Source organism: Emys orbicularis, chromosome 5 (assembly GCF_028017835.1).
Source record: "Emys orbicularis isolate rEmyOrb1 chromosome 5, rEmyOrb1.hap1, whole genome shotgun sequence".
Classification (NCBI taxonomy): domain Eukaryota; kingdom Metazoa; phylum Chordata; order Testudines; family Emydidae; genus Emys; species Emys orbicularis.
In genome coordinates, this window is record NC_088687.1 from 84,727,593 (window position 1) to 84,748,728 (window position 21,136).

Here is a 21,136-nt window from a genome sequence, read left to right on the forward strand (position 1 = left end):
GATCAGTAATCTGCTTTGTTCTGTCTGTTATCTCTTATATTCACTTAAAATTCACCTTTTATAGTTAATAAACTTATTTCTTGCTTATAATATAACCCAGTTTATGTAATTGCTAACTGGGGGTTGGGCAAGAAGTTGTGCATATCTCCCTCCACATTGAGGGAGGGGGCGGATTTCATAAAACCTTTGGGTTTGTACCCCTTAAAGGGAGTGTGCAGCAGAACGGATCTCTGTCTCTCTATGCAGCTGGGTGTTGCCCTGCCTGTGTGTTTGCCTGGAAGAGGCTTGTGAGCCTAGCCCGGCAAGGCCAGGTAAAGGGGACCCAGGCTGGCAGAATAGGCTGACTCTGGCACCGCAACACATCAGGTGACACCCCAAAGGGCCCAAACCATCACAAGCCCACTCTCTGTATGTGTAAAATGTAATCCATAGCAGTAAATATAATAAAGCAATACTAATTGAAACTTTTATAGTTTTAAACACTTTACTATAAGAAATAATGCAGTTTCTAATAGATTTCGAAAGGTTTACTTGTCTATAACTTGTACAGTTTTGGCTGCACTGACTTTACTGTGCAGAAGGACACACATTCTTTCAGCACCTTTCACATATTGAGGATGTCTGCATGTACATGGGTGCATGTGTAAAGTAAATGCCTATACACATGTTCTGGGTGTCCTGGTAATAGTTAAAATGATAATCACCCAGCAGTGTAATATGGTAGAAAAGTTAACCTATCAATAGAGCCCTACCAAATTAACAGCCATGAAAAACACGTCATGGACCGTGAAATGTGGTCTCCCAATGTGAAATCTGGTCTTTTGTGTGCTTTTACCCTATCCTGTGCAGATTTCACGGGGGAGACCACAGTTTCTCAAATTGGGGGTCCTGATCCAAAAGAGAGTTGCAGGGGTGTCACAGGGTTATTTTAGGGCGGTCGCGGTATTGCCACCCTTACTTACTTCTGTGCTGCCTTCAGAGCTGTGTGGCTGGAGAGCAGCAGCTGCTGACTGAGGGGCCAGCTCTACAGCAGCAGCACAGAAGGAAAGGTGGCAATACTATGCCATGCCATCCTTACTTCTGCACTGCTGCGGGAGGCGGTTCTGCCTCCAGAGCTGGGCTCGTGGCCAGCAGACGTCGCTCTCCAGCTGCCCAGCTCTGAAGGCAACGCTGCCACCAGCAGCAATGCAAAAGTAAGGGCAGCAGTACCGCAAACCCTCCCTCCCCACCAACTCCTTTTTGTGTCAGGACCCCTAAAATTACAACACCATGAAATTTTAGATTTAAATAGCTGAAATCATGAAATTAGCGATTTTTAAATTCCTATGACCGTGAATTTGATCAAAATGGTCTGTGAATTTGGTAGGGCCCTACCTATCAGCCTTTGGATGATAGGTATGATTGCAGCATACATCCATCCCACTCTGCCTAAAAGCCAATACCCATCTCATCACCTTATCTAACAGATGGATTTCACAGCATGTTCTGAAAGTCACATGTGTCACACACAGTCATACATCACTACCATATATATGGTATGAATATGTGCAATGTTACTTTTAGTATGTTTGTGTAAAATATATTTGATTATTATTATTTTGTTTCTTTCCACAGTGAAACTGTTTCGTCACTGTCTTCTAGCAGTCCTATAACACCAACAGACTTGAATAATTCTTGGTCTGGAATACAAAGCTATACTACTGGCTTGTCCACTGAAAGAAGCTCAATTTACTCTTGGAGGGATGATGTATGTCACAGAAATTTTTATTAATAGTACTTTTTATCTAATTTATTGATGAAAGATCAAACTGTTTTACAGAAAACTAAGTTTTTGAATTGTCATATAGCACATGACTTGTGATCGAAAAGTTACTTTTTTCCAGTGCAGGACAGCTGCTATAGTAGTAAAGAAAACCAAATTAGTAACTAGGTCATTTGTTAACTCAACTGTATCTCCAGTGACTAATAATAAAAAATGTAAAAAGGTTGTATATTTGATATGGTTCTCATTTTAAATGTATTTCCTCAATATAGTCTTATAATTTGTAGGAATTTGACAAAGCTAATACACAAAGAGTGCATCAGTCATTCTGGGATGTGGATGAAATGTTGTTTGAAGGAAAAGTGAGTTCTCAAACCCAGAGTCTGCAGGCAGAATGTAAAGAATGGACCAAACGTTCTCTTCATCTGAGGTAAGGGAATTGCTTACTAGAATTAGTTCTAAGCTATCAGAATTTTGTTTGATTAATTTATTTATTTTCTAGGTATCTCAATCTGAGCTGTTCTTATTGGCTTATATTTGTAGTATTATTTTCAGAATTGTGTTCAAATTCATCTGCAGTTCAGTGGTCAAACTGTGTGTTAGTCCTTGGCCATGCATGGGCTCTCAGTGCTCTACCTGCTCATGATATTCATCCTAAGTAATGTAATCATTGCAAAAGGTTTTATATTAATGCAGTATCATGAGAATAGTCATGTGTGTGAAAATTAATATGAGAAAAGAAGAAACATATTTCAGTAGTGACTTTTAATATTTACAGAATACATCTAATAGTGCAATTAATACTATATTTATAAAAACTAACCTCAGTGAAGACATGCAGCAAAATCCTAACTGCCCTGAAGTCAATACAAAGACACTCATGCTGTCAATTCTGCCCTTTGAATGCTGTCTTCTTTAGGAGTAGTGAGAAAAGAGTGTCCATAGGCTGCAGGAACAGTGTTTGGCCATGGTGATGTCACCATCCTGGGTCATGTAAACCAATATGAACCAAAGTGAAATGTTAGCAAAGCAGTAAGTAGTTCTATAAATGGAGAGATATGTACTTAGGGAAAAAGTGTCCTTGGCTCTTTCATGGTGGTGCAAGGTGCCCGCGGAACACAGGGACTGCTCTTTCCTTCGATCCCTAGCACAGCAAACCACCCAACAAGGGCAGGGAAGAGAATTAGCCATGGGACGATGCCCTGTTATGTGCTCAGAGGGTCACACAACACCATTAAAGTGGTACTGCTTTGTGTGCGCACATATGCACACTCTTACTGTCTTAGGGTGGCTCCATACCATTCTAATGTGAGCCTATGTGTATCTGGACAATCTAGCCCTTAATCTTTAAAAGGATTTTAGTTTTAAGATTCCAGAGAATCATAATTACCAAATGTCAATGAAAAAAGATTTAGAATGTGTTGTTAAGGTTGACAATAATAATAACTAATAAATACTACAACCCTTTATGTGAATCAGGAAATGTTAAATACATAAACTTGAAGCAACATTTCCATATTGTTATACAAAATCTTTCCTTTCTTTAAATGCTATAACAATTCACAGGATATGCAGAAATCCTGCTGTTGTGTAGAAGTGTAGCTAATTCAATATATTCATTCTCAGCTGATTACATTTTTACAGTATTTTCACTGGACTAGATTTCATATGAAAGTTGGGTACTTATGATTTCCTGGCTTAGCTCTGATAATGATGGTAAAAAGTAAATGGAACTTATTAATGAGCTCCAGGAAATAGGTAGATTGAACCTGTCTATGGTACATGATTCAGGAGGGAAATATATTAACTTAATTTAAAGATTTTTGACTAGATAGTAGAGAGACAAGATGGATGAGGTAATATCTTTTATTGGATCAACTTTTGTTGGTGAGAGGGACAAGTTGGTTCAATAAAAGATATTACCTCACCCACTCTGTTTCTCTAATATCCTGGGACCGACATAGCTACAACAACACTGGGTAGACTAGATATGGAATGTGAGTGTCATTAACTATTTTGTTAAGTTATTTTGAAAAAAAGATGAGTATAGTAGAAAAGAAAGCTTGATACAGTGCTCCTCATGTTCTTCTCTAGTCTGGGTTGTTTCTGTATGCTCCATTTCTTTTCCAGTCATCTGCCAAAGCCTCTTGTTAAGGATTGCAAGTGTTTGTCAGGACTGGGGATGGAGGTTGGAAGCAGTTGTTCTGAGTGACTGGCTCCCTTGGGAACTTGGTAGATTTCTGCTTGGAAATGTGTACAAGTTAATGAGTGAACCAACAGTAACTTTGCCTCTGCAACCTTCTACCCTGTCAAATGAGGAATAGTGCACAGTTCTAGCACTATAGCCACATGATTTCTGAAGGAGCCATCCTACTAGGGGAGGTGTTAGCAAAAGAGCCACACAGCACTGTCGTTTTAGATTCTTGAGAGTCCATTGCATTGGCCCTTCAATTCTCTGTGGATCTTTGGGCTTCCAAGTTCATATCCCCTTGTCCTTGTCCCTTGAGTGGAACATTCTTGCAAATCCTGTCATGTAGATTTTTCAGAGCTATATCTCCCCTCCACACACACAGATCATTTTTTAAATCGAGTTTGGATGTTTTTCTCAAATATCTGCTCTAGGAATTATTTTGTGGAAGTTCTATGGCCTGTGTAATACAGGAGATCAGACTAGATAATCACAGTGATCTCTTCTGGCCTTGGAATCTATGAATTACTGGAAAGGTATGGAAAAATTCTAGTGATATAGAAAAAGCCTGTCTGACATGAATGTCAGCTCTAGAAGAAATATTTCCAGGTACGAGAAGTTATGTGAACATTCCAGTGCTGAATTACAGGTGCTAAGCGAGTTTATTTTAGGTAATTTTGTACCACCTGATATTGAAAAATGCATGGTGTGCCATGTACAAAAATAATTAACTCTGAGGTTAAAAAAACACCCCTTAGTTCTTAGTCAGGGTTAGATTGTGAACACCTTTACTCACATTGTTGAGCAATTACTGGAGTTTCTCCATTGACTCTAGTGGTACTGCTGCTGTGAGTAATTGTTCCCCAATGTGAGTAAGAGGTTCACAATCAGTCCTTCCATTTTCTGTAAAATAGGTAAGTCATACTGGTCTCCATTTGAACAGGTAAAAACATATTTAGTTGCTCAGACTGTGTCTGAACATTGCCATTGATTTCAATAGGCATGGGATCAAACCTATTAAAAGAAAAGGCCTTTTCTTACTGAGTCAGTTTATAAAGTAGAGAATTTTTAATGATTAATGAGTTAGTGACTAATGACAGGTTTCAGAGTAGCAGCCGTGTTAGTCTGTATCCGCAAAAATAACAGGAGTACTTGTGGCACCTTAGAGACTAACAAATTTATTAGAGCATAAGCTTTCGTGGGCTACAACCCACTTCTTCGGATGCATATAGAGTGAAACATATATTGAGGAGATATATATACACACATACAGAGAGCATGAACAGGTGGGAGGCCTCTCAGACTTGGTAAGACAACTCCCACCTGTTCATGCTCTCTGTATGTGTGTATATATATCTCCTCAATATATGTTTCACTCTATATGCATCCGAAGAAGTGGGTTGTAGCCCACGAAAGCTTATGCTCTAATAAATTTGTTAGTCTCTAAGGTGCCACAAGTACTCCTGTTATTTTAGTGACTAATGAACATGACTCAGAACTTTCTTATTTACAGTGCCATTCAGTGAAAAAGTAGGAGTTTCTCAAGGAAAAGTTTCCAAGTATTTGAAAGAACCTGAGAATCTCAGATTGAAATATACAAGTTCCTGCTTATTACCTGTAGACTCCCCTCAAGAGCCCTTGCAAATGTTTAGTGGAAAGCAATGCAATAAGTAATGAGCATTACTCAGATAAATAATGATCTGAAATTTTCTATTTCACAAAGTGACTGTGTATACATTAAAAGAAAAATAAACTTTCCCCCCCAATTACAACCTACACATTGAAGCCTTATCTGGTCTCAATTTCAATAACATACATTAGCAGCCACCTTTATAAACATTTTGGGTCAGATCCTTTGTCCCCATGGAGGTCACTTTTGTTTTACTAGAGTTGTGCAGAGTGATGTTAAAGTAACCCTATTGGGATTGTGTTCTCCATCTATTTTAAAATTTTCTCTTTCTATGTTATCTGATGGACTATTGATATGAGAGAGAGTTTTATGTTCTGTATGCAAATCAACTTTTATAACATAGTTCATTTAGCTAGTGTGGGTGTTATCGGTTGTCCTTTCATTAAATGTCTGGCTATTTTTAAAGCGTATAGGCCAGATCCTCAACTGGTTTAAATTAGCATATCTCTACTGGCATCAGTGCAGCTACACCACTTTACATTAGCTGAGGATCTGGCCCCTTATATCTATTAATTACTCAGAATAAATGTATGGGAGCTATTATTAAATTATTGCTACCTGTTTGTTTGTTTGTTTGTATTGCATGTGTCTGTGTTTTTCACATTGTTGCACTTCCTGTTATTCAGATTTGATTACGTGTAACTACTTCACATTTTATATTTTGCAGGATTTTAGGAAAACAGCTCCTTTTTCCTAGAGATGAAGGCTTTCAGCATTTTCAGAGCAGAACGACTTGCTCGGTGTACACCAAATCTTTACTTGGTCTCTGTGAAAGCACTAGCAACACAAAAGAGTATGTTAACATTTTCATATATGTTACTTTTTAAGCATTTCTATTGACATTACATTTTTTTCATATATTCCTAATATTTACAGCAACTAAACTGTAGCCACATTAACATAAAAAAACCTCAGTCACAAATACATAAACATTATCTCTTATAGATGATCAAATAAGTGAAAAGTTTGTATGCTATATCAAAGAGTTTCCTTGATTGTGCAGCAATTGTACTGTGGGCTTTTAAGATCTTATTAGGATATCATTTCAGTATATTGTCTTTGTGTAGTGGAAATAAAATTTACTTAGTCAAAAGCACTTCACTTTGATCTATCATATCTTTTCATAAGTTTATACGCATATAATTTTAATAACCTTAAAACAGCTTAGTATAATGCAGCGGCTGCCTATTTACACTTCTTTCCATGTATATTTAATTCTAATTCTTTTGTTTCAGGCTGTGCATTTCGGGATCTAAACTAGTTCCAATAGCATCCCCAGTACACAAATCATTAGACTGTGGTTCCTCAAGGATTTCTGTCTCTGACTCATCTGAGTATTCATTCCTGGAAGAAGAAATCTATGAGGTGGATGGAAAAATTGAAGAGTATCTTGCTTTTGACAACAAGGAGCTGTAAATAAATTATATATTTTTTGAAGAATGTAATGAGAAACTATCATGAAATTGCTTAAAACCTGTGCTTTGCTTTTCTCTAAACCTACTTCCAATTAATTTAGAAAATTCCTTAGTCCTCACTCTCAGCTGTGGTTCAGAAGTACACCGTATAGCTCAAAAAGGGGGGATGCAAAAGTGATTTTAAGCCCCCTCTCTGTTCCCCCCAACCCTGGGCTACCTATGTGTCCCCCAGCATAAGTTAAAGCAGCCTGAAGAGGGTTGTGAGAGTGCAGGGAAACCACATCCCCAGCGCTGGCTGTAGGGTTGGGAAGTTATGGTAAAGGAACCATTGTGCCCTCTGCACAAGAGAGGATCCCCTGTTCCTGAACTAGTTTGATTCTTCTGGGGCCAGCTACACCATCTTTAGCGTCACTTTCCACCGGCACATCTAGAATGCAGCCAAGGATGGGGCCTTTCTGAATTGAGATTATAGAGGTTGTTTTTAATATCATTTTCCATTTTGTTAAATTGTAATATGATATAGTTAATGTTAGAACAAGCATAGAATAAAATTTAGTTCCAGAAAGCTCTTTTCATACTAAGTGTATCATGAGGCAGTGAGTAAGGGTTCTGTGATACACCTGTTCCCCAGTCCAGAGAGGAAGAGAGAGAAATAAAGAGGGGTGAAAATGTCCATATAATAATGGAAGGGTGGTGTGGCACATGAGGTTTCATGGTTCCCTGCTCCTGCAAAGCTGCAGAAATCCCTCCAAGTCACTCCACATGGTCATGGCAAATGTGTCTGGATGAGCAGGATGTGGAGCTAAGAATCTACTCTACATAATATTCCCCCCTTCAAAGCTGGTGGAATGGTATTTTCCTTAGGTGGTGGTGAGGTAAGGGGGTGTGGGGTTCTAGCCCCAAATGCCCAAGTCCATCAGTTTTGTCTCATTCCTGCAATACTATCTATGTCTATGGCTGCTATATCAAGAGCCTCAAAAACTTCTTGCTATAATGCCCCAGTTTAATTTTTCATGTTGCTACCACCGCCATTCAATCAGCAAGAGGCAAAAACACAAAGTAAAACCAATTCATAATTTCAGTTTGGAGCAGTTCTGTTTTCTTCCGACAGAACTTGGATCATGTATAATATGAAACTTGATCTTTTAAATATAAATCTATTTTATGCTTTTCTGGATCCATAAGAAAGTATGTTAGATTAACTGTTTTTGTTAACAAAAACATGTAGAACTTGGTAATAAAGCTGAATTTGCTTCAATCATTAGTGATGATGAGAGTTTGGAACAAAAGAAAGCCCAGCTTGCTCGAAAGAGGAATAAACGTGGCATTCCTCCTGTTTCTCCCAATGCCTGTATCAAAGATGCAGTGGCTGCTGAAGTGTTTGATGGTGTCTGGAGCAATATAGTTGAAATATTGGAGGAGCTGATTAGAAAAAACTGGGAAACTGCTATCACAGGTACTCAGAGTTTTTGTAGATGGCACTTATAGAATTGTACTTGGAACAGTAATTTAATATTAATTAAATATGGCTTAGCAAAATCTTTATTCGTCTCCATAAATATCACTGTGTGTTTGCATGGCACTTTATAAAATGCATGCACATCCAATGAAAAGATTCTTACTGATTTCAGTGGGCTTTGGATCAGGCCCATAAAGAGAGGAGGTCTCTCACAAGAAGTGCTTCAGTGCAAGTAGACGCAAAGAGATCCTTGGTGCAATATGTAACATGATGCCCCTTGGAAGCTCTTCAGCAGTAGAGATTGAATCTGGGGCCTGGGTATCTAAAAGCATTAGCATCTAGTGTTTACGCTAAAAGACCCGAGTTTGTTAGCAAAATCACAGTATAGACTCATCAAACTTTGTGTGGTCCAGCCACTAGAGGGGGAGAGAGAGCCACGCTGACTGTGGTTTATGCAAAGATTAACACAGGATGAAAGAACATAGTTCACTGTGATTAAATTTAATTCTTCCTGGTGTTTTTAACAGACTATTGCACAGAAAAGCAGAAGGTAAAGAACTAACTCTTGGTGAAATTTTGTGCTTTGGCATGTGCATGGGGTTGCCTTTAGAAGCTAATGGGCTCTGCATTGTTTCTTAAAATGTATATTAACTGAAGAAACAATGCCAGAAAAACATACATAAAATCAATCTTAAATAAAAAGGAAAAATATATCAATGGAAACTAGAAAATAATCAACTTCAAATTCATTTTAAAACTATAGCTGGTCTACACTTAAATATTCACAGCCCTGAGTGGTGTAGCTATGCAACCTAACCACTGGCATAGACACAGCTAGGTTTACAGAAGAATGCTTCTGTTGACCTAGTTACTATTTCAGGAGGAACATCTCCTCCCTAAGCAATGTAGAAACCCATTCCATTGCTCTAAGCTGTGTCTACACTATAGAGTTATGCTGGCATAGCTACAGTGCTGTAACTATGCCACTATAGCCCCTGTAGTGTAGACACGGTCTAAGTAGAAGAAGTTAAATATTTGCAGTATTCTATGCTGGTAGAACTGAGTGTTGCATGTGTTATTGCCAGACTACACAAGAATTGTTCAGGCCTCAAGTGAATTGTTTAGCTCAATATTATGAATTAAAGAGGAGGAGATTTAGGTTTGCTACCTTTTCCTCTAAGAAGGACATCCACATGTGGAGAATAGGCTGCTAAGCAAAGTATGTGGGCTAGGACCATTGAGAAATTTAAGGGTATGATAGAAATAATGGCTTATACTCACTGAAAAAGTAGCAATACAGCTTTTGGCAGGCAGGAATGGACTAAGAGGACATTTGGTTGCTTCTGTTCATACGTTTTTCTGTTTCTAACACACCTTACATGAGAATGTTTCAATAATGTTCAGCTGTTTTACCAGTGTTTTCTAAAAAATAAAAACAAATTACATTTCTTCCACATACATGGCCCAACTGATTTATCACGGACAGAGAAAATACAGTCATTTTGAAAATGTTTTTAGAAATAAATGCTTTTATTCTGACAACTAGTTTATTTTTAAATGTCATAAAGATTTAAATTAAAACTAATCTAAGACAAAATGTCATAACATTTATAATAAATGTTGAATACTGTTTATCTAGCAGATAATATGTCAAATCTGAGTCACTGATATTTTCCTACCATCATCAGTTTGTATAACTGCAGAAAATTTTGTTTCTTAATCACTTGTATATTCTACACTGGTGCAGAGAATGATAAGCAGGTGGAGAAATTGAAAGCTATTACAAGTAAATTGCCACATCTACTAGTCTCCCGTATTACAGCAGATACAGCAAGTGTCCCCCCATCAAGAGGCTCTGAGGCACGAAGCACATCTTTTGGTTCGCATTTTGTTCCATCTCAGGTAAAATATTGTTCCACAAAACAGAATTCTGTTTTCAGTTGGCCTAGGCCTTTTCTAACTTAGATCAGAAAAGTTTCCATTTTATTGATTATGCATATTTAAGGTATTTAGTTTGACTTTCCACCTTTGAGTTTGTTTTTTAAAAAAACACAAGTCTATATCATTGTTATAACCACTTTTTATTTGGACCCCAATTAGAGCCCAAAGACCCCAATTAGAATTGAGACCTTATTGTGTTAGGTGCTATAAAAACAGATAGCAATATTTCCTATTCACTCCCAGAAAATCATACCCTTTATATTGAGAGACAACCCTTCCCTTTCAATAGAACCATGAAAGAACTCTTCCCTGCAAGGTGCATGTGAAGTTCCAGCCTAACTCCCCTCATTCGAAACCCCTAACATCAGATTGTCTTAGTTGATCCTCTTCTCTCTCTGCTCCCCACTGCATTATGGGTTGGTGGACAAAGAGACTTGTTCAGAGTCTGCCTCAGTGTTGGAACTTGGGAATCTTGGGTTCTATTTGAGTTTCTGGAGGTGAGTATGCTCTAGCAGTTACATACTCTTCTGCCTCTTTCCTCTAGCCTGTCCCTTTCTGACTCTGTCCCCTATGCTTCTCTTTCCCATAGCCTATCCCTATTCCATCCAGCATGTCCCTGCCCCTGCCCCTGCATTCAAGCAGCTTTCTTCTTCTCCTCCATGCTTCCTAGGCGGCCACCGGGGGAGCTTTGAGAACATAGGAGAGACAGCCTCTCTGCTCTTAGGGCTTGTCTACACTTAATGGGGGATCAATGAGTGGCGATCGATGCACCGGTGGTGCACTAGTGAAGACCCACTAAATCGACCGCAGATCACTCTCCTGTTGACTCCTGTACTCCACCGGATTGAGAAGAGTAGGGGGAGTTGACAGGAGAGCGTCTCCCATCGACATCGCATAGTGTCGACCCCGCAATAAGTAGATCTAAGCAACGTCAATTTGAGTTACACTATTCACGTAACTCAAATTGCGTAGCTTAGATCGAATTTCCCCTGTAGTGTAGTTCCAGTGCTTGGTACTGTAGTGGCCCAGGAGCCAGGAGTAAATTGCAACCAAAAAAAAGTCCTGTTCAGCCCCTGCAGCCTTGAGCTTGAGTAATATTTTGAGAATTTAGCTGCCATCCTCTAACAAACCTTTACTGAAGCAAGTGCAGACAGCAATGGTCAGAGGTTTATAATGTGGCCAAATTTGGATGGATTTTCATGGGGGCATTTCAAGTCACCTCTCTGTCCCCACAGTGACTCCTCTGCTAAATTTTTGAGTCCCTACTCCAAAGCATGGTAGAGCGTCTCTGTAAAGTGGTTGTAAGAATTTTTTAATATTAACAAAACATATTTTTCACTAACCTCATTCTCAGAAATGGCTGAACCATTTTATCTGAAACATTTCAAAAAGTAACCAAATAAATTATATATAATAGCCTGAAGTGGACACATAATAAAAAAAATTATTAGCCTGAAGAAAAAACTTTAGGCAAAGTTATAGGGCCCTGTTTTCAGTTACTTACAATAGAATGGAAAAGCAACCTTAATTATAGTCATTGCTGCCAACTCTGCCTATAATAGAAATAAATAGTGGGGTACATATTGCTTATGTTTGCAGTGATAATATTAAGTAATTATTTCTTGTAATATGTATTGTTAGTCTTAGTTTTCAAGCTTTGTTTTGTGGAGTACTGACCCTTATTTGTTTGCATTTTATCTTATATAGGGGAGAAATGTTCCATTATGATCTGAAGTGGGATTTCTCTTGCATAGTTTTTAAGCATCTTTTGACCTAACTATGTGAGTTTTGGGGTTTTTGAAGCCTTGCTTTGAAGAAGGTAATGAGACTGAAAGGTTAAATATATTTATTGTTTTGCTCTCTTTAGGTTCACCGTTTCTCCAGCAATTTTTATAGTGATTTGAATGGTGTCATGACAATTCAAGCTAAACCACTCCAACAGAGGCATGCAGGCTTGGCAGACAAGATACAGTAAATATTGATATGAAAATAGTATACTTTTTTATGCTGTACTTTGTTATTTTGGTCATATAAAATATGCTTTGGGATTTCAAAAATGTAATTAAAAATGCAGACATCTTTCTGTTAATAATAGATATGACTGAGTTTTAATTTGTATAAGTAACAATTATATTCTTCTAAAAAGTGTGTGTTTGTTTTGTTTTCTCTCTAGGAATGAACAAGAAGACAAACAACATAGCATAGGCTCCAGTGTTCTCAACTCAGTGCGGAATCGGCGGGGGCGAATTACTGATAACAGTATTCTCTCATCATCTCGGGTACTGCTGGCATCTTCTAGGAAAATGCCAACCCATCGTAGGCTACCGTCTCTCACTTCAGACCCACTATGTTCAAAGTCTCCTAATGTGTACAGTGATGAAGTCCTTAGGGGAACTAAACTGTGAGTTTTTAGTTTCACTTTCTTCTTCCCTGAGGTCAAGACCTTGCTGAACTTGAACAAGAGCATTAATTGTTACAGGGCTTAGTGAAGTATTGTAAAAGATTTGGGAACTAGCTCTGAGATTTCTGAAAGATTCCACACTTCATACAGAAAAATGAAGCATACATAAAGCATTGTTCTGAGAGCTGCCACTGCATTAAGTGTTCTGCTATTTACAGTAACTTAAACGTATTAAGAAATGTTGTCCCCGGTGTATTAGATGGAATATGAAATCTGTTTAATCTGAATCCTACAGGTATACTGGCTTAGATCGCTTGTCCTCTCCACTTGTACATACAGCCCGGAACAAGTTACCACCAATAAACACAGAGGCTGTTGAACAGTATCTTTCAGTACCTGGATCACGGCAAGGCTTTGTAAGATGTGTACTTGTTAATATTGTTAAAGAACATCAGTAACTTGAACAAAAAAATAAAAACAAAAAAAATTCCCCAAACCCAGTTTGCATCACTAGTTGAAATTAGTACTTTGGGGAGAATTGCATTCAATCATATTTTATTGTGATACAAGGCCTTAACATATGTGAGAGTTTATAGTTACATTTGAAGGGATATTGGGAGGTATTTTAGGCCCCAAATGTAGGTCATTTTAAAGACATTTTTTAAAAATTAAATAATTTTTTCTTGAATTTCTAAAGAGCAGATATAAATGAATTTTATATTTGTGTTTTAGATTTATATATTGCCTTGCGGTGTTTTGTTACATTGTGCTAGTGTGTGAGAAGTAGAAAATGAAATTGACTAAAAGTGAATATAAATAAAAGTGAAACTGTTCCATTTTCATTGTCCAAGAAGCATGAAGTACAAGAAAAGAGAAAAATGATGAAAAGTAAACTAGAATTTTGAAATTATTTCAGTTTGAATAATGTACTTCCCAATATTTTTAAAATTATAAATATGGACATACATGAAGAAACCCATAACCTTTATGGTTTTGTATGTTTTTATGCTCCTTTATGAGAGGAAGGATGGTGTAGCAGTTGGGGCACTATCCTAGAACTTAGAAGACCCTGGTTTAAGTCCCTACTCTGGCAAAGACTTCCTGTGTGACTGTGAGCATGTCACTTAGCTTCACTGTGTCTCACTTCCCCATCTCTAAAATGGAAATAATAGCACTGCTCTATCTCACAGGGGTGTTGTGAGGATAGATATGTTAAAGATTGTGAGGTAGCAGCACCTAGCACTTGGCATCCTCTCGCCTAGTGGAAATTGCAACCCTAAATTAGGTGCCCAGATTCCCTATACAATGCATGGAGAGAGTTAGATGCCTAAAAAAGGATTCACAGAAGCCAGCAAACTGAGCAGGAGCTGCATAACCTAGCCAGTAGAAATGTTGAGGAGAGGGGTGAGGTCTAAGCGCTGCCCCTCAAAGGATGCTAGGTGCCTAACTCTGTGCTGGGAGGGAGGTGCTTCCCTCTGCTCAGGATTCCTAGCTGTAACCTCTTTCCTGGAATTAGTTGTAGCCAAGGCAGTCCTTTCTCATGAAAAGTGGTGGTCCTGCACCCCCACTCCTTCTACTTTAGAGGACTCACTTGGGAGGTGGGAGACCCTCCTAGCCATCTTTTATCATAGGTACAGTAGGGTCTAGCATAACCCTCTCAAATTATATAGAACATGAGACATAGACACATGCTATTAACACAGCTATCATTCTTAGTCTTAAATAGAACCTCTTGCAATTACACTTACCCCCTCCTACTCTCTATAAAACATGTTACCTTAATTTTTAGACACTTGAAATCCAATTGAAAAGCCCAACCTAGTAATTTTAAAAACTCTTAACTTGAGCCTTTTACTTAGTGGAGAATTAGCTCTTTGCTTTTTTTTTTCTTTTAATTTAAGCGAAGGTCAAAAGGATTCTTATTTTCTCCATGCCAATATTTGCATTTATTTCAATGCTCAATTTTCTTTTTCTCTTTCAGCATAGAGGGCGATATCCTCATAGTAGAGTGTCAAGCGCAGTACCTGACAGTACAGAGCGACGACCACTTAGAGAACGAACTGTCATTATTGATCAGTTTTCAAGACCCAACACAACTCACACATTCAGGGTGGGTTTTTGTGTGATTAGAGATGTTGGGCCAGACATCTGTGGAAGGCTGGGGCAGAGAGAGATGCAGGACACCTGCCTCCCCGCCGCTGCCACCACCACCTTTGTATGACTGCAAAACAGCCTCCCACAATAGCAGACCTTGTGATCTCAGGAGCCCAGGGACTGCTTACTCCTACTCCCTCCAGAGAGCAGGATGTCTAAAAGAGGGTGGGACCACGTTCCTGCACCCTATCTACACTGGTCTGAAGAGTGGGGTTAGTGTGCTGGGAAGAGAGATCTGCTGCATCCTAATGAATGAAGCAGATTGCACCACCTCCATATGCAAGAAAGATGCCTGTGGAGGCACAATTTCTCTTATACTCCTTCTAGAGCAGTGCAACTCCGCCACTGACCTCTGTGCTAGGCTATGGTGCGAAAGTCACAATCAGATCCTTAATCTGTGAGAGGACCATAATGAACAAAAATATTTCCCCCCTTTTTACAGTCAGACACCCCTCATAAAAGGTCATTGACGCCCATGGATTTTGCTAACAATACATGGACAGGTCAAGGCTTTTTAACAGGTAAGCAAAACCAAAAGATTAATATAAAAAAAGCTGTACTGCACAGAACTCCTGGTGAGGGGGAAATTGGGGGAACCTGGTGTGGAGCACACAAAGCCTCTGACATGGGGGGAAGAGGAGAAAGGAGGGCATGGAAGAAGTGGGAATGGTGGGGATAATGGGGACCCTGGTATGGGTGGAGAGGGAAATGGGGAGGCACACAGAGCCCCTGGCAGGGAGAAGATTGGTGGAGTTCCTGAAATAGAGGGGAATGGGAGGGCAGCATGCAGGGAGCTTTTGTGGGGTGGGAAGGGGGGGCATGGAGGAATGCAAGGAGCCCCTGGTGTGTATAATAAGCTCGGCCTACAAAAGCTATGAAGTGTGCAACCCCCTCATTGTAGGTTCCATATAAATGGCAACAGTGGCAGTGTTTGTTTATAAATTTTTTCAGACACTCATAGATGTGTATTGCACATGACATTCCACACTAGATTATAAAATGTCTAAATATACTCCATATAATTATGCTTTTTCATTGGCTGAGGTTGCAAAAGCTTTACACCCAACTTGATGGCATTTCTCTGTTTGTCTGTCTATGTAATGAGAAAACTTTTGAACACTGCATCTAATCAATTCCAAAATATCAGGGTCCCTTCTAAGCATCAGTGGCCAGAACCCTATTGTTTTTTGGGGGGAAAAACACTGAAAGGGAGGAAGTGGGGGCACTGCCATTTGCCTAGCACAGACACAGCTTCAAGCACCTCTGCAGTTGTCTGTAGATCAAACATCTGGTTGATGGCCCCCATTGGTACCTTCCCGCATCACAGTACTCCTGCTCATCCTCCCAAGAGAGTTTGACACGTGAATGACTTATCACCCAGACAGATAATAATGGTTTGGGGAATGTGGGTGTTCACACAGAGCTCCTGCCACTCAGGGGAGAATAGGGGACCCTGGTATCGGGCAAGAGAGGGAATGGGTGGCAATTGGTATGGGTGGCATGGGGGAAAAGGTGAAAGATTTGCAAGCAGAGTCCCTGCCAAGGGGGATGGGGAGAGTGGGGGAAACCTGGTGTGGGGGGATATTTGGAAGCCCCTTGCATGGGGGGAAGGAGGGAGACAAACCCTTTGGTATAGGGAGATGGGGTGAGGAGTGCATGGGATGAAGTGGGAATAAGGAGACACAGAGCCACTGGCATTAGCGGGTAGAAAGGGTTGGCCCTTACATGGGAGGAAAGGGAAAATGGGGGCACACAGAACCCCTGGCAGCGAGGAGATTGGGGGGGAGTTGCAGGGAGTCCCTGAAAAAGAGGGGGATGGTACGGTGACACATAAGAAGCTGGAGGTGGGGGGAAATGGAGGGATGCAAGGAGCCCCTGAAGTGTGCGATAAGCTTGGCTTACATGAGCTACGAAGTGTACAAGTCCCTCATTCATTATTAGTGTATTCAACATAAACAAGTAATTTTAATGTGAAAAAGAAAATGGAAATTTTTTGTTTATAATGTTCTTTAAATCAAATCTTAAATTAAATTAAATCATTGTTGGATTTCAGCTAAGGTCTTTCTTTTGCTGTACCAGCAAAACAAGCAGGTACTGGATGTGGAATTCAGTATTCATATGGGGCTCTCTAACTTCTGGGATAAAGCAGTACTTTTTATGTTAGGTTCCATTCAGCCAATGAAAGTCTGCCATTCCACACATTGTGTGTCCATTCTCATTTCTGAGAATTGTAGGTTTTCCTGAGTTTTGGATAATTCTTTAGTTAAAGCATTGTGCAGAGAAACTAATACAAACCAAAGGAACTACATGGATAAAAAAAGGTGACGTGTGAGAATACAATGAAGCTAATAAATGTTCTTCTAAAGGAGGCCTACAGAAGCAACCCAAATACAGGATTGGTGTGACTTTTGGTTATGGTACACTTACCAAATAATGTTTTGTATTTTCAGGGTCACAACATTACTCCAAATCCTTTCAAAGAAATCCATCCACTTCCAGGAAGAGATTTCAAGTAGCCTCTTAATACAACTTTGAAAGAGATAGAAAATCCATGGCAGTAAATGGAGGACTATACTTCTCGGCCTACTAGCTACCGTCACAAAGAATAAAGAAAGAGTATTGCAGCATACTGTGTGCTGCTTCGTCTTCCAGTCCTGGGCATATGTGTATGGCCTTGTTCAAAAGTAGCATCAGCAGAGACTGGAACAAAATGAAAGAAAAAGAAAATAAAACCAATGGTTTAAATCTGGACTGTAGGAATTTGGTGTCTTTCCAGGATAAAGATGAGGCCACTGTCTCTTTCACACACGTACACTGATTTAGTCCTTCATTTGGGAAGCAACTTCATAGTTTTGCTTCTCTGTTGGCAGAAGCAAGTAACAACCTGCTTAAATCCCTGTAGCTGTATTCCCCTTCCCCTCTCCAGTGTTACAGGCATTTTGGATTGTCCCTGCACTGATTATTTACAAAGTTAATGTCTTTTTAAATAAGAATTTGTACTACCCAGTGTTTATCCCTATTATGCCCTTTCTCTTTTCTAGTGTCAGACTTTTCCTGTTGCTCTTTGTAAAAATTGCAAAGCCTTTCTTCCTTGTTTAATTTATCTTCATCTGAACAGTGATTAGAGAGCTGTATTTCATTCATTATTAGTAATTAAGCTGTTCAATATGTTAAGTGTTCTGTAGCTCAAATGGAATTGGTCTCAGGAAACATCAGTTGTCTTGTTAGGCTGAATTATTCCATACATTCTCAAGATTTGAACCTGCTCGCTGACCTGTGAATAAGACAGTTCTCACTTACCAACCCAGTTATTATTGAAGTTTTTTAATGTCACATACTAATGTAAAACCTAATAAAAATTCCTGTATCTAATCCTTCAGCAGATTTATTTTAACATTACAATATTTACTTAATGAATAGAGGCAGCATTTCATAGTCCTTGCATCTTTTTAGACCATACAAAAAAACCAAAAAGTAACTTAAATGTTTTTGTTATTCATTATATGTAGTGCAGTAGTGCCTAGAGGGCACTGTCAGGATCAGGACTCCAGTGTGTTAGCCCTGTACATATACACAATAGGTAACAATCCCTGCCCCAGAGAGTCTACAGTCTAAATAGTTTAATTAATTAATAGTTAATTAATTAGACAAGACAGACTAAAAGTTGTAGGGGAAATGGGCACAGAGAAATTTAGTGACTTTCCCAAATCACCCAGCAGGTCAGTAGCAGAGGTGAGAATAGAATCCAGGTCTCCTGAGTCCCAGTCCTGTCCCCTGTTCATGGAACAACACTACTTCTTATCAGCCATCCCTGCTCAGGAAATTGTCATGCAGCACTGTGAGCTCTTTGCTTGGCACAGTTCCCAGCAGCCAATCTGATTGCTTGTAGAAGAGGTAGGGGATACTGATGGGAGTGCTCTGAGGTGTGGTTAGCACCTGTGGTTTGGCAATAAATGGTCTTCAGCTGCTTAACTTGCTCCTGGTATTGATCACATGCTGGTGGTTCCCCAATGCTCCCAGGTTTTCCAAGATACTTTTGTATCCATGATCATTTCTTGTGTTCTGGTGAAGTCAAATGTCTTGCTCCCCTTCCACTGCAGTTTTACCAGAATCTGGTTGTGTTCCTCTGGTCAGCTAGCAATGTGCTTGATGTAGGGTTTCTTCTTAGTGATGGACATAGCTAACACACAGTAGATTAACGGTGTTTACAGTTGAGCAGTCTGCATGGAAAGGAAGGGTTAAACACAGAGAGTTGTGTTTGAACCAGGAGAGTGCTTCCGGTTCCTGGGAATCAAGTGGTAAGTTTGGGGTAGAAGGGTTGGGGGACACAGGCCTAGGGGATTGTGAGATAGTGCTGGTGGACTCTCTGGATGTGAGCTTGGTGACCCAGGCATCAGCTGTGTCCACATTATAAAATGACTGGCTTTTACCCATGCCACAGTGGGACTCTGGCTTGGACCCATATGCCTGAGTGAGGCTACAGGCCTGAGAGGTTTCTGGCACAGGTCATAAGGCTTTGTGTGTGGACAGTAGGGGAGTTTTGGCTTAACCCTGAGTCTGAGCCTGGGATCACTATGCCGTGTAGGGATCACTATAGTGTCTGGGATGAGAAATAATGGAATGGGCCAGGCAACTGGTGAAAAGCCAGTATGGAAGGAATTAGGTGGCTGATGGAAAAAAACAGTGGAGAGGAAGCTGAGTTGGTATATATTTTTTGACAGCAAAAGCAAAATTTGTTCAACAAAATGGCCATCTTACTGACACAGCATGAACACCACTGGTTGGGTGAAGCAACACTAGTCACAGCTGTAGAGGGTGAACAGCGTGGGGGAACAAAACTTCTCCTGAGACAGAGACTATACATGATTTAGGGAAACAATACTATGCTAACAGAACTAGTGCTATTTTATTAAACCATTTTTGAAATTGGGTGGAAAGTAGAATGGGTAGGAGTCTTTCAAAAATTTGACCCCCCCAAAAATAAAAAATTGAGCAAGTCTAGCTGAGGGTAGAGTCTATAGTACAATCTGTTACAATTAAAAGAGTGTCTACAGTTACAGTGCCTTTTAAAGTAGCAAGTTTTACAGGAAAATAATTATACCTATATCATAGAACTGGAAGGGACCCCAAGAGGTCATAGAGTCCAGCCCCCTGCCTTCACTAGCAGGACCAAGTATTGATTTTGCCCCAGATCCTTAAGTGGCCCCCTCAAGGATTGAACTCACAACCCTGGGTTTAGCAAGCCAATGCTCAAACCACTGAGCTATCCTTAACCTTTTTAATGAGTATTTCTAAGTATTACAATAGTCTAAGGGAAATATGTGATGATATTTAACTCATAAGAGGAGTGTTGTGTTTATCTTGGATATGATGTTTGAGTGTCAAACTCAATATTATGCCTGTGTTAAATTAAGACACTTCTTGAGTAGTCTACTTCAAGTTAAATATGTTTTCTGTTGGATTCAAGATTGGATAAACATTTCCAAACAGACTAGCAAGCAATTAGCCATAAGCTCCTTAATACTTTTTGTTCTTTCCTAGTGTCTGAAGCCTTGGAGACAGGTCAAACGGAGAAATTTGTCTAGGTCTTGCTCTAAAGGTCACAAGGCATCACCTCCAAGTGAGATGGAAACACAAGAACCCAGATTATTGATAGAAGAGGCCATGTCTCACAAAAATATAGATTAGTTAGTATTAAGATTTTGTCCCAGTTATTTTTAGCAAAAGTCAGGGACCGGTCACGAGCAATTAAAAATATTAATGGAAGAAAAATAACCGACAAAATGGGACTGATGGGAGGAGGCCTGAGCCCCACTTTAGAAGGGAGGGGGTGTCCAGCACCCACTGCCTGGGGTGGCTGGGAGCTCTGGGGTCCACCCACAGTGGGTCAGAACTGCAGTGACTGGGAGCACCGATGTCCCTCTGCCACCCTTAGTGGCTCAGAGTGCTGGGTCCCCCCGCCACCTACTGCGTCTGAGAGCTGTGGGGCTCCCACCAGCTGACAGCTCTGGCCTGCCACCCTGGGGCTGGAAAATGTCATGGAGGTCTCTGACAATCATAGAATCCGTGACCTCTGTGACATAATCTTAGCCTTAGTTAGTATTATATAGTATTGCTTCCCTGTAT

General features: G+C 39.8%; 1 protein-coding gene across 1 annotated transcript in view; it reads left to right on the forward strand.

Moving 5' to 3' along the window:
- The window catches only part of FAM149A (family with sequence similarity 149 member A), a 107,616-nt gene extending 90,082 nt beyond the window's left edge, over positions 1–17,534 (forward strand). The window contains exons 3-14 of the mRNA XM_065405467.1: positions 1,615–1,747; positions 2,050–2,192; positions 6,308–6,433; positions 6,876–7,052; positions 8,321–8,511; positions 10,262–10,416; positions 12,323–12,426; positions 12,629–12,856; positions 13,152–13,272; positions 14,838–14,966; positions 15,453–15,531; positions 17,461–17,534. Coding sequence (XP_065261539.1) covers positions 1,615–1,747; positions 2,050–2,192; positions 6,308–6,433; positions 6,876–7,052; positions 8,321–8,511; positions 10,262–10,416; positions 12,323–12,426; positions 12,629–12,856; positions 13,152–13,272; positions 14,838–14,966; positions 15,453–15,531; positions 17,461–17,534 — 1,660 coding nt within the window. The remainder of the gene's footprint in view (positions 1–1,614; positions 1,748–2,049; positions 2,193–6,307; positions 6,434–6,875; positions 7,053–8,320; positions 8,512–10,261; positions 10,417–12,322; positions 12,427–12,628; positions 12,857–13,151; positions 13,273–14,837; positions 14,967–15,452; positions 15,532–17,460) is intronic.
- The last annotated feature ends 3,602 nt before the right edge of the window (positions 17,535–21,136 follow it).